The 12,041-nt window shown below is 43.3% G+C and overlaps 1 protein-coding gene across 1 annotated transcript in view; it reads right to left on the bottom strand.

Annotated features, from left to right (window-relative positions):
* The window catches only part of LOC144175047 (gonadotropin-releasing hormone II receptor-like), a 201,703-nt gene that overhangs the window by 81,626 nt on the left and 108,036 nt on the right, over window positions 1–12,041 (bottom strand). Inside the window, exon 2 of the mRNA XM_077704085.1 lies at window positions 7,045–7,470. Coding sequence (XP_077560211.1) covers window positions 7,045–7,371 — 327 coding nt within the window. The 5' untranslated portion in view covers window positions 7,372–7,470. The remainder of the gene's footprint in view (window positions 1–7,044; window positions 7,471–12,041) is intronic.

Raw genomic sequence — 12,041 nt, 5'->3', positions numbered from 1 at the left:
TGTTAAACGAGCATTTAGTAATAGAGTGAGAGTAGAGCAACAATGTTGGGGCGGAATATTTTGCAGCTACTTATTCTGAAATTTGACATTCTTGTTGACCATAATCTGAGAGCACTCCAGATTCCAAACAAAAGTAACCGCTGCTACCGGGCCTGTTAAATAAAAACAAAGCGAGACATTGTCGTCAATCAAAAGGTTACAATGTGTAATTGAAGACGCCCCTGAATGCGTAACGGCATGGCTTGATCGCGTCATACAAGTGTTACTGCGGACAGTGCTTGTTTCGAATCAATTTTTATTCTGGCCGTCCTCATTGGGCTTTTCGTTTTTGCCGCAGTGAGTAATCCTTCCGCTACCTCGTGTCGAAACAAGCACCCTGGTACATTTATGAATGTAGCATCCTCAACAAACAAATGAGAATGTATTTCCCGTTCAAATAAGGCAGCCCGCATCATCACGAACATTTACAAAAACAAGTATAGAAGTGGGTGCAAAATGGTCCTAATATCTGTTTTTTCTTGCGAAGTATATTATGACCACTCAAAAGTAGCTAGAAAAGTAAACTAAATCTACCATTATAGCAATAAACTAGTCCTAATACACAAAGAATTACTTAAGTGTAACTCAGCCCATACAACATATCACTTAAATTTGTATTTAAATTTTAATTTCGACTTCAATTGTTTTATTCCTTCTCTCCAAAGGAAAAGCACAAGCTGCAGATCTGCGACCCAGAGCATTTTGGCGTTATGACTCTCTCCCTACTTGGAGCAGCGGTAGTCAGCTAACGAACGGCGGGTTACCACTACGGTTGATATGAGATTAAGGGAAATCGATTTCTCGATTAAGCAGACGCGGGGGGTTTGTTTTTATTTTGCGTTGGTTGAAACCTTGTCGTTCGTCCCCGAAACAGGATTCGAAGCCTATAGACTGATGAACTTTATTTTAACAAGAAAAGGAGCTTTGAAGGAGTGTTTTATTTATTTATTTATTTATTTATTTATTTATTTATTTATTTATTTATTTATTTATTTATTTATTTATTTATTTATTTATTTATTTATTTACATACCCTAAGGGCCCGAGGGCATTACATAGGGGGGACTAACATATACACACACAAAAGCAGTTCTTCGCAACAGTTCAAAAAATCAACCACATGAACAATAGGAACTACTATTTAAAAAGAAACGACGGATTTTAGAAAAAAAGAAAAAAAAGGAATGTTAAAAAGAAACGAAGTGTTCTATCAACAAAACCGTCAATCAAGCTGCTCTATTCTTCATCCCAGAAAGCTCACGGGGGAACCACATTTCCTCTAGCTATGATGACCGACTCACAACGGGGTAAATATAGAAGCTCAGTGAATGGCAGCAGTCTCGCGTTTGGGTCAAAGGTTATTACCATTCCCCTAAGGTGTGATGTTGGTCGTAGGGGGAAGCTTCGTGGCTGATTTTACGCGCATAACCTATAACCGAAAGTTCCACCGAGGTATGCGGTTTATGCCCCAACTTTTGCGATATCCCAGGAGATCTTTGTACCGGCTTCAAACTCATTCCCGCCGAATATAGATGACAGCTGTTAGGCGGAAACTGACGTCTCTGATAGCACATTGCCTTATTTCTTTTCTAGGTGCACAACACATGAAGATTGCGTTTTTATATTTTAAGCGATTCTGCAGGACATTTTCGAACGACTCGTTTAAATCGAGTGTTTTTTCGCAGTGGAAGACGAGGTTTTTCTGAAGGGTATCTTCGGGTATCATTGCTTCAGAAGGACGCGGGCCGTCTCGTCCTTGCATCCCATGCACATTTGCCACATTCACCGGCGGGATCTTTTTTTTGACGCATCATCATTGTCATCAGCGTGCCTAAACTGAAAGCAGCCTAGGGTTGTATTTCGAGGGGGATTGCGAACTCCTTCTGAGCCCGGGTGCATTTGGCGCGGTGGACTAGACATGTGTGTATACGTGTTTCGGCTATTGCGCACTAAGTCGCACAGCCTTCCCCGAGGCGGCCACAAAAGTGCCGCATGCCCAAGGAGTTACATGCATACGATTGACAACAGAGTGAAGTAATGCAGATTTGTACTGTTGCACCGCGAATTCCTCTGAAAAGCTTCATTGTTTCTCGTAGGTGACAAAAAATTTCTGACTGATAAATTGCAATTGCTGTCGACAGGAGGCCGCATAAAGCGGTTTCTTAAAAAATGCGGGCGCCTTGCAAACGTCTTGGTTACTTTGTTTTCGTGCTTACAGCAAACAGCTGTGCATGATCCCAACAAACTCCTGTGATCCTAAAAAAAAAGCAGTGTCATAAGCACTGAATTTTGTAACACAAACTTACCCGGTCTCCCAATTTTCGCTACTCTAAATGCTGCTGCAAAAATTTCGTAAACAAAGCAGCGGTAGTAAAAAAATAATATCGCTGAGAGCATAGCCGACCTTACAGCGTTGATTCTTACAATGTTGATAATCCACTGTTCGCCGCTAGTTGTGCATTCAAAAAGTCGATTCAGTATTTTAGTGAAATAAGATTGACAGCCGCAAAAGAAGAAATGGTAACATTAGGAAGCACTTCCAACCAATTAGGCAAGCCATATTCTGTCATTGTTGGCGCAGAGTTCAGCGTTTGTTTTTTACAAGGTAATAATTCCCAACCCCATTGAATACCGAAGCTTCAGAATGGTCTCCTGACGGCAAATTTTGGTAATATAGAGCACATAATGCACAGAGGTCCGCGAACTTCCTTCCTTCCAAATTTTTGTCACAGCTATGTTGGAGGATCGCGCATTTTAATTTTATTATTCTAAATGTAACCAATTCTAAATATAACTAAATATAAATATAACACATTCTAAATATAACACATTCAGGCAATATTAGTGGAAAAAATTTCATAGTTATTCACACTTCTACCTTAACGGGATTGGAAACACGGGCCGAGAAATTAATCCGATGGTGAGTAGTGCAATTAACGAGCGAAGGTTTATGCAAAGTCCGTCTCGGCTTACAACTTTCTCCGCAGATACAAGAGGCCGCTAGAGAGCCGGATTTTCTTCAAGAGGGCTGAGTTGGGTGAGTTGGGGAATATTCATTATGAACAACCAGTGCACTAGCAGAGGAGAACAACAAGAATTAAAAAGACCCAAAAGTGCCCTTCGGACGAATTATTAAGGGATATCATGCCCTGGAGTTTAAATCGCATGCGCATTGCAATCTAACTCGGTAAACTACTCAACAAAGAAGATGCTCATTAAAGCGCAATAAGAAAGATTCCTAAATTAAAAGTCAATTTGGCTACACTAGAGTATCCTTCAAAGCGCGACAATTGGCCGCTAAGATGACTCTATCATCATGGTCAGTTTTACTTTTTTTGCTTGTCATAACTACGCTACGGTGAAATTGTAAGCGTTACAGAATCCCCTACTGCGGTCAATACGTGGGCTTCTCCGCAGGGAGAATGCTTCTAGAAAACAGCTATAACAATTGCTTTATCAAAACTATCCAACCCTTACACAACAAATTATATGGTAAGTACACCCAGTAATTTGTGGGTTTCTCGTTTGCTGTCAATAAATATGGACTTCTACGGTAAGAAAACCAGCTGCCCTATTTTTGTTCGATTGTATAAACCTCTACAGTTCTTGAAGTTTTTTCATGCCAGCCAAATAACAGGTTTGCTCAATTCCAAATTACACACAAGCGTCTTTTGTTTCACGCACTTCTTTGGTTTGAACACCGGTGAATCGTGATTCATTTTGCTTGATTTTATTTATTTATTTATTTATTTATTTATTTATTTATTTATTTATTTATTTATTTATTTATTTATTTATTTACAGTACCCCTAAAGGCCCTGACGCAGGAGGGTATTACCAAGGGGGTAGTCAGTTCAGTAGAAACAAACATACGAACAAAGCTATGCACTAGGAGAAATAGAACATAAAAACGACAGCGCATGTGCGAACACAAATATGATAAATGTGACAAATACGATAAATTTGATAAATTGTATCACATGATAAAAGATATACACTAGGAGAACATGATAAATATCAACTGAAAATGTGACAAACCAATATGACAAATATGATAAATTAGCCCGAAATAACGCGTAAAAAATAAACTAAAAAGAAGCAACAACAAAGAAATCCCTGTAGAAAAAGAAAAATGTGGCAGATATTATAGAATAAAAAAGTGATAGTTTTGTTTTAAATTAACAACTTCCGTGAGAATTAGTTGATTGAAGTTAACAGCATCAATGACGGCGGCTATGTGTGATGTAAACGCGTTCCAGTCAACGATTTTACGCGGAACGAATGACCGAGAATAGTTCAAAGTATGACGTGCTAAACCCTTCACTTTGAAAGGATGGTCGTGTCTAGGAAGAATGGAAGCTGGTGAAGAAAAGAAATTATCATGAAGCAATGGGTGGTGATAAAGTTTGTGAAAAAGTGATAACCTTGAAGCTGTGCGTCGTTGCGACAAGTCGAAAAGTTCCTGACCGTCCAAGCACGTTCACATCTTGGAGACAGGGCAGATTTGTTACCACGACAGCTTCGCTGGCATTGCACCTTGAAATAGTGAATTGACCCCCAGTTTTTTTTTTTTTTCATGTATTATTCGATTAGTTCTGACGCAACGTAAGAGACAGGATACATAACGTTCAGTGGAAATGATCCAGCAGTCGCTAACAAGTTGCAGTTAATATCGTAGGGCGTTCCTTTTATGAGGAATCTTTTTATGCCAGCCAAAAATCATTTTTACGGCCGCGTCTCCGAGATAATGACGGCGGGGGTGTATCAGCTACGCCTTAGTCTCGGCACTTCCCTTCTTTTTTCCCGGGCTGCCTCTCGAACTTCCAGGATCGTGCCAGTCATACGATGAACATTCCACTCGACTCAACCTTCCCTCTTTAAAATCCCGCGTTTTAAATTTTCGTCGGAAAACAGATTTAAGTTCTTTTTTTGTTCCTCGCTGGAGATTCTCCTAAAGGCAGACTCGTGCTTACAAGGCACGCTTTTTGTCCCAATTTAGATGTGAAACACCGAAGAGACTGCAGCAACAAGGGTTTGCGGGTTCACAAAATATTTTGTGTAAAAGACAATGATAACTTCTATTGAAAAAAAAAAAACGAGTGTTCTCTACCATGTGCGGTTCGAGATATTCCTCATGCGAGTGAAAAATCGTGTCACCAGCCGACACTATTGAACAGGGAAGAGACGGCTCACCCTACGCCCAATAGCATGCCTATTGTGCTTGAGCGGCCCCGACACTCGCATGGTGGCCGATCTTGCTTGCTAGGAGGCCGCCGGAGGTAATGCAAAGTTTTTCTCTTTCTACCCGGTTGCTTCGCCATTGCCTCCTTTATTTACCCGCCCACAAAAAAAAAAAAAAAAAAAAAAACAGCGCTCATTCTTTCTTTATTCGCAGTGTACGGATGAAGAATCGCATTATTCCCTATCCTATCAGCGCCACCTACCTTTTCAAGGGACACCCAGGGGCAGGAGACGTTAACAACAGCGCGAAGAAGCAATACACATAAGAATGACAAAACCAAGTATCACAACAAAATGCCTGTTCATTTTGCGGTCCTGGTAGGCCTTCATTATCTACGTGCTGGGGTTGAAGAAACTTTGCCAACTTGCAGTATAATAAGCAACGCAAATAAGAATGACAACACCAAGCCTAACAACAGAGGGGCCTCTTCATTTCGCGATCCACGTTGGCTTTTGTGGTCTCGGTGCTGGGGTTGAAGAGAACCGTATACGAACTTTATAATACAGCACTATTTGCCCTTTCAACACAGTTAACACCTGACGAGGTAATTGTGCTGTTATATTCATGTCGTAATAAAAGGAAAAAAAGAAGGAAAATGTGCGCATTGCAGTAACTAGTTTCAGCGAAGTGATGGAGCGAGAAGTCTCTCATGAACACAACACCGTTGTGCACTGGAAGGGAAGTGCTTTAGAGCCTCAAGTTTTAGTACATCGTCGTAGCGCAAAGCGAGGCGATGAAAAGACGCAGCGATAAGAATCCCGCGCTTGTTGTTATGACGGGTACAGGCATAAATTTCAACAGCTGCAAGAAAAACCAAGAAATTTTTCTAGGGGTACCTAATTTTGCTTGCGCGCTTTGAAGGCGTTTTGTTCGGAGGGTCGCTTTTTATTTCCGCGCCTTACCGACGACATAGCAGACCCGCTATTATGCCGTGCTTAATCATACGAATTAATCTCAATTTATTAAAGGGACCCTACAAACCTTCTTAACTTTTTTTTTTGAAATCTTAAATGCTTACAGAACATAGTCACCCGACGCACCCAGTACTAAGATTAGGGGGTCGCAAAATACCCCAGCCGAAAAATTACTGCTCTATCCTCATCAGATAACGTAGAAACTCGCTCTAAAGATTTATCTCTCTTTCCCGGTCCTGACGTTCTCCACTGAGGCCATGTAGCGGCTGTTGGTCGGTTTTCCTTAAGTTGCAGCAACGAACGCTTTCCGATAGCAGCTTTAAAAATACAGCCGCAAAAACAAAGCTTAAACGAAAGGCGTATCTGGTGCGACTAGCAAATCACGCTGTGCCGCTCCGTGCTGGTGAAAACTGTTGCTTTCGTAGTGCTTCCATACTTGAACGAACGAGTTAAAGCGGCTATCGAAAGTGTTGCAGGGCCCCTTTGATACAGATTATTCGCTCTTATTTGACCTGACACATTCACTGGCTCCAGCATTCTGTGGATCCCGCCAAATGCCGTCTGAAGTGCCACTAGTACTGCTGCGTCACAGTTGCTCCGCCACAGCTTTGTTTCAATGGTTACGAGTAAGAGGTAAACAAGAAAATAACAAACCATTTTTTTTGCATGTTTGCGTGGCCCCTGCAGTGCGCAGATGTGTAATATTTGATAAATATTGTCATGAACGCGTACTCTAGCGATTACCTCCGTGAAATCGCAACCTTTGAGGGCCTATTTAGGGCTCCTTTGACGTTAGAAGAACCAACGTATTTCGGGTGTTTTCTGCCAGAGCAGACGAGGCTCACCCACCTCGAAAAGCATCTCTGACGACTGGGTGAAGAAGCCGACTGCCAGGTCCCCGATGGCCAGGTTGAGGATGAAAAGGTTGACGCGAGAGCGCCGCTTTGTACCCCGCGGGCGGCCCAGCACAGCGACGATGGCTGAGTTCCCGACCAGTGTGAACATCATGATGATGGACAGCGCGACGACCCGCTGCACTTGACTCGAGTCCCACACCACGGTGTCAGGGAAGACGTAATCAGACGTTGTCGAGTCGTTCAGTGAACTCGGCCCAGCGGGCTGCAGGGGCAGGCCGCCCAGTCCCCGCTGGCTGCAGCTGCTGTTGCCTCCGCCCATGTCGACAGGTCTCGATGCGCTGGGGCAAGCAGCTGACCAGGAATTTGGTCTCTCAGTGTGGGTTCTTCATCAGGAAGGGATCATCGGAAGCTGCACCATCTGAATAGAGAGAGGGAGAGGAAGATAAAGAAACATTACTTTATTGTAGAGAGCAACACGTCCATTTGATGCTGCGCTATCACACGGTTACATTTACTTTTAACCGGCTCAAATGCCGGTCGTTACATTTCAGCCATTTACAGTGTAGTTTTGCGATCACGTGCTCACCGGTGTTCCCGTGTAGAGTTTTGAGCCCATGCTTTTGTGTTTGCACGTATACGTCTCTGTGCGGGACATTGCCGGCGGCGGCAGTCATGGTGTACTTTTTATAAAAGCATCCTGTGGTCCTTATCACCATTTTCTACTTAAGTAAATTGTGATTCAAAGTGGCGCATGACTGCTCTCACCATGTCGTTTCCATATTCAAACCACTCACCTCATGCTCAGTCTCCAAGTGTTGCCTGATTCAAAATTCGAAGCCGATCCGTTCACTAAGATGAGCGCGGCCGCATATTTCATGCCGAAATGAACTAGCAGGATACCTGGCGGGCACATCTGTGGTCGTGTTGCTTAAGATAGGGAACGAAGAGGTCGAAAATATTAATTTACGATTGCTAAACGTGCATGCCGGTGTTTTGGGTGCCTCCAGGTTCCTAGGGACTTACAGTAACCCTAATTAGCCGCAGCACCTGCCGGGAGGGCGGCGTTACGCCATGCACAGCCCCCTAGTTTGCTAGGGACTGCTGCGCTTCTAAGGGAGGAAGCGGGAGAGGCGGAAAGCACCGCGTGTCGTTCTCTGATATCATGTGTCGTCCCAACGTAAACCATATCCATCCTAGGTGTTGCTAAGCAACGCGTATTCTTGCCTTCCTTGAGAGTATCCCACACCCGCGACGCCAATCGTCTCGGTTCGGGCAAATACGCTCACGCATGAAACTACATGGGCGTGTCAATTTCAACAGCTTTACGACGAAGTCAATGGAAGATGACAGCTGTGATCTCACGACTTGAAGATTGTGCGCAATCCAGTGGCAACAGCGTGCTGTTTTTTATCCTTTTTTACATGCGTGACCCAGCGCGAAAGCAGTGTTCTGCAGCATGCTAGCTCTAGAATTTGAATTCAACTTAAAAAAAAATCTTCATTCTTGTCTACGCGAGAGGAGACTGTGACTAACGGCAGAGACGGCCTTATAGAGGTCCTCAGACCTGTACACACTGTGTCAGCAGAATTGAAACATAAGCGAATACTTCAAGAAGTGTATATCGCCCTACAATATCGTCCTTGTATACAATCAAACAGAACAATTGATTCCACCAACAGTTAAATAATTAAAAATCATAAAGCAGCCTGAAACAGGCATGATACATGATGTGGACAAAAAAGCTAAGGATTACAACAGAGCAGCTTCCAAATAACTCCGAGTCATAGATAAAAAACAATAAAATGAGTATGTTTCTACATATATACCGATTTCATTGCAAGCGAACTGTATTGCATATCTTTAGACGTTGCGTAATCGAGTTTATACGAATTAAACCCGTATTGGTTATCCAATTGATAATTTTTGGGTATTGCTGCTTGTACTTTTTTTATTTATAGCCGCCGCAGGCCCCAAACACGCTTTGCGCTAGGCCAGCCACACGCGTTACGGCTCGCCCGACATTTTTTTGAATCACTTTAATTCACCAGCTTCCCACAAAACCAGAACGACCCTCACGATTTTCCGTGGTGGGTGCATAGCCTCCGGTGCTAAAGCTTATGTCCTGAGATAAGTACAATGTCATGTAGCACTATTTCTCAAAACCGGCTTTAGCAACCCACAGCCGGCCCATGGCCAAATAAATGTTGGGCAAAACTCGGCATGGAGATTGAAAGGAAGAGAGAACATATTCAATGGTACTAGCGAGGTTAGCAGAGCCATTTTGTTCAGCTTGTTACGCCATATGAAGTATCAAAGTCATGATTTGTGAGTTAAAACGCATAAATAAATCTTTAAAAAAAGTGAGCTGATGCGCACGGGTGTGCCCATCACTCATTGCTGGTGAACAAGCTGACTCTTTGTCTGCAGTGAATGATATGATGACGCTATGTCACAAGCATCGACACGCGCAGACTAATAAAACCAAAAAGAGAACACAGGCACAAACGTGGTCAAAGAATCACGAGCCTTATTTTGGAAAGTGGGATAACCTGACACAGCAGAGGACAGACGATCTGAAACCAGGTGACTGGTATTGACAACAATGAAGCGCGGGAATACATACTATGATTAGTATGACCTCTTATGCAACTGTTTCTGGCCATCATAAACTATCGACCAAAGAGGTTTGCTGATCATCATCTACCTCAATTAGCTCCATGCTAGCATGAATCGCCATCGCGCGTTCCGTTTTGCATATCCCAGGTGATGCGGTAGTTCCAAGATCAGCTTGCACGTCCAATTTGGCCGCCATTTTCCCAGAGGCGAGATTTGTTTCGTTGCATTTTCAGAATAAACAGGTAAGTACTGTCGTTGGTCCCGGCTTCATGAAAAATAGCCCGCAACATGCGACATTCGTGTAAAAGTATGAGCGCGGTCGGAAACGGTTCGCTCAGGGAACAATTTTAAAGCGTTCCATTTATCGATGTAACAACGTGTTCGTTCTTACAGGCTCCTTCTGACGCCGCACATCTGCGTACGCTTGGGAAAAAGGTCTTTGTAATATTTTTTTGAAGGGACAAATATCACGTGCATACTCAACATACTTCATTCCTTGAGCGTCCTCAGGAGTGCGAACCGAGCAAAGTTCAGTACCGGCACACTCTGGGCAAACGGAGGACGTGACTAGCCCGAATACGTTAATTTCAATCACGCCTGGTGGAACGTATCCGGCCTATCATGCTCAAGCAATACAAAGTCAATTGATGGCTCATCGCCTCGCTCTCTTCCCAAACATCGCTCAAGCGACTAACTCATTTTAAGGACTATGTTCATTATGAGGTATTTGTTCCTACTGTTTGCTGTAACTTGTAGTGTTCATTTACGGGATGTTGCACAAGGTTGCAGCTTATGTGCAACTACCATACGTTTTTAAGCCAAAAGTGAATGCGTGTTCCCAGTGCAAGCCTGCCATTATCTCTGCGTACTTAGCCTCAGTTCTTTAGATGCGTACATCTCCTTTTTTTTAGAGAAGATGATTGATGTGTCCCCTGTCTGGAGGCAATATCTGCGTTAAGTATGGTACTATGCGCATCTGCCGGCGATGTCCCTGTTACGTTGACGTGGACCTGTTTGGATCCGTGTGTTGTTCTGGGTAAATAGTTCGGATTTCGCTCCTGTTCCTTGCCTCCTCTGTAATCATTACGCGTGTCTTCGACGCCGCTGTTGACGACGCCACAATTGCGAACTTCGTTTATTTATTTTTGCAGAAGGTGTGTCAGTTTGCTGAACTACTATAATGTACGCAATATTTACGTGTATTTGTTACAATTTCATAATTTCTATAGACGGTACGCATTGCCTTCTACTTCACAACTTGAGTTGTGGAGTGCGCGATTCAAGATATAATGACTCAAACGAATGGTACTGTTCACAGCAAGTGTCCTTTGTGGATAATTCGTTCCAAACGTCATAGACGCGTCCAGAATGCCCACGCACGATCAGAGAATTAGTTATGAGTTTCAACAAGATTTGTTCTCTGTTCATTACTTGGTATTGTTTTCAAGTAGAAGTCACTAGTTGCTGGAGTGTTTGATAGGACTCATACAATCCACACACTAAGTGACGAGCAGAACTTGTAACAGGACGCATTATTATACACCCTAAAATTCATTGTGGCCCAAAAATATAAACCAAGTGTGCAAGAATTGAATTGCCGACAATAGTTATGGCCACCTTGCTAATATCAGATTTATTTCGTGTTTTGAGAGCAAAGTAGTCACAATACACGTAGTGAAGGTTGTACGTTAACAGGAGTACCGTATTTGCTGAACTGGGGAGCACCTTTATTGTAACTGACCTGATCAATCCCAAGGATGCGGCCTTTCTAAACCGATCTATCTACTGGCGGAAATGCCTTACCCGACCCCACAATCTATCTTCGTACAAACAAGAATAGACTGCGAAGGGACAGCAGTCGAGCTATTGGGACGGTCACCGATTCTTAAGCCGACGTCACAGGCACAAAATTGAGTGTGTTCGATCAGGTAAGAAGCATAGAAGATGGCGGTATTATGAGGGCCAACCAAATAGAAAGACGCAGAAAATCCCTGTGGGATATATTAGGCAACCAGAAGACGAATGAGTCGCTGACGGTATGGCACCGAAAGCTTTATTAGGAAAGACTACGCGAGCCCCGTAGCGGTTCCGGATAGAAAAAGGGAACCAAGAAGGCTATGCATTGGCTTCAATATGTGGCTGTCTAGATTACAGGAGCAACAAAGAAGCGTTTGATTCTACTCTTGAACCGCTAGTTACTGCGCAGAAACACTTGGAAAAGAAGCCCACTATAGTACGGAGTTTAGGCGAATATCCGCATAAACGATTTCGAGGGAGCAACGGTGCGGATACGGATGGGTGCGTCGTGAGTTAGCATACTCCAATAAGCAGTCTGGGAGTTCCATCCATAAAGTTGCCTTGCTGGACTGTTGA

Source organism: Haemaphysalis longicornis, unplaced genomic scaffold (assembly GCF_048455015.1).
Source record: "Haemaphysalis longicornis isolate Haplotype H1 unplaced genomic scaffold, Haemaphysalis longicornis Haplotype H1 scaffold_3, whole genome shotgun sequence".
In the NCBI taxonomy this organism is placed as follows: Eukaryota; Metazoa; Arthropoda; class Arachnida; order Ixodida; family Ixodidae; genus Haemaphysalis; species Haemaphysalis longicornis.
Note: the sequence above shows the minus strand (reverse complement) of the source record. Positions and strands in the feature narration are given on the sequence as shown.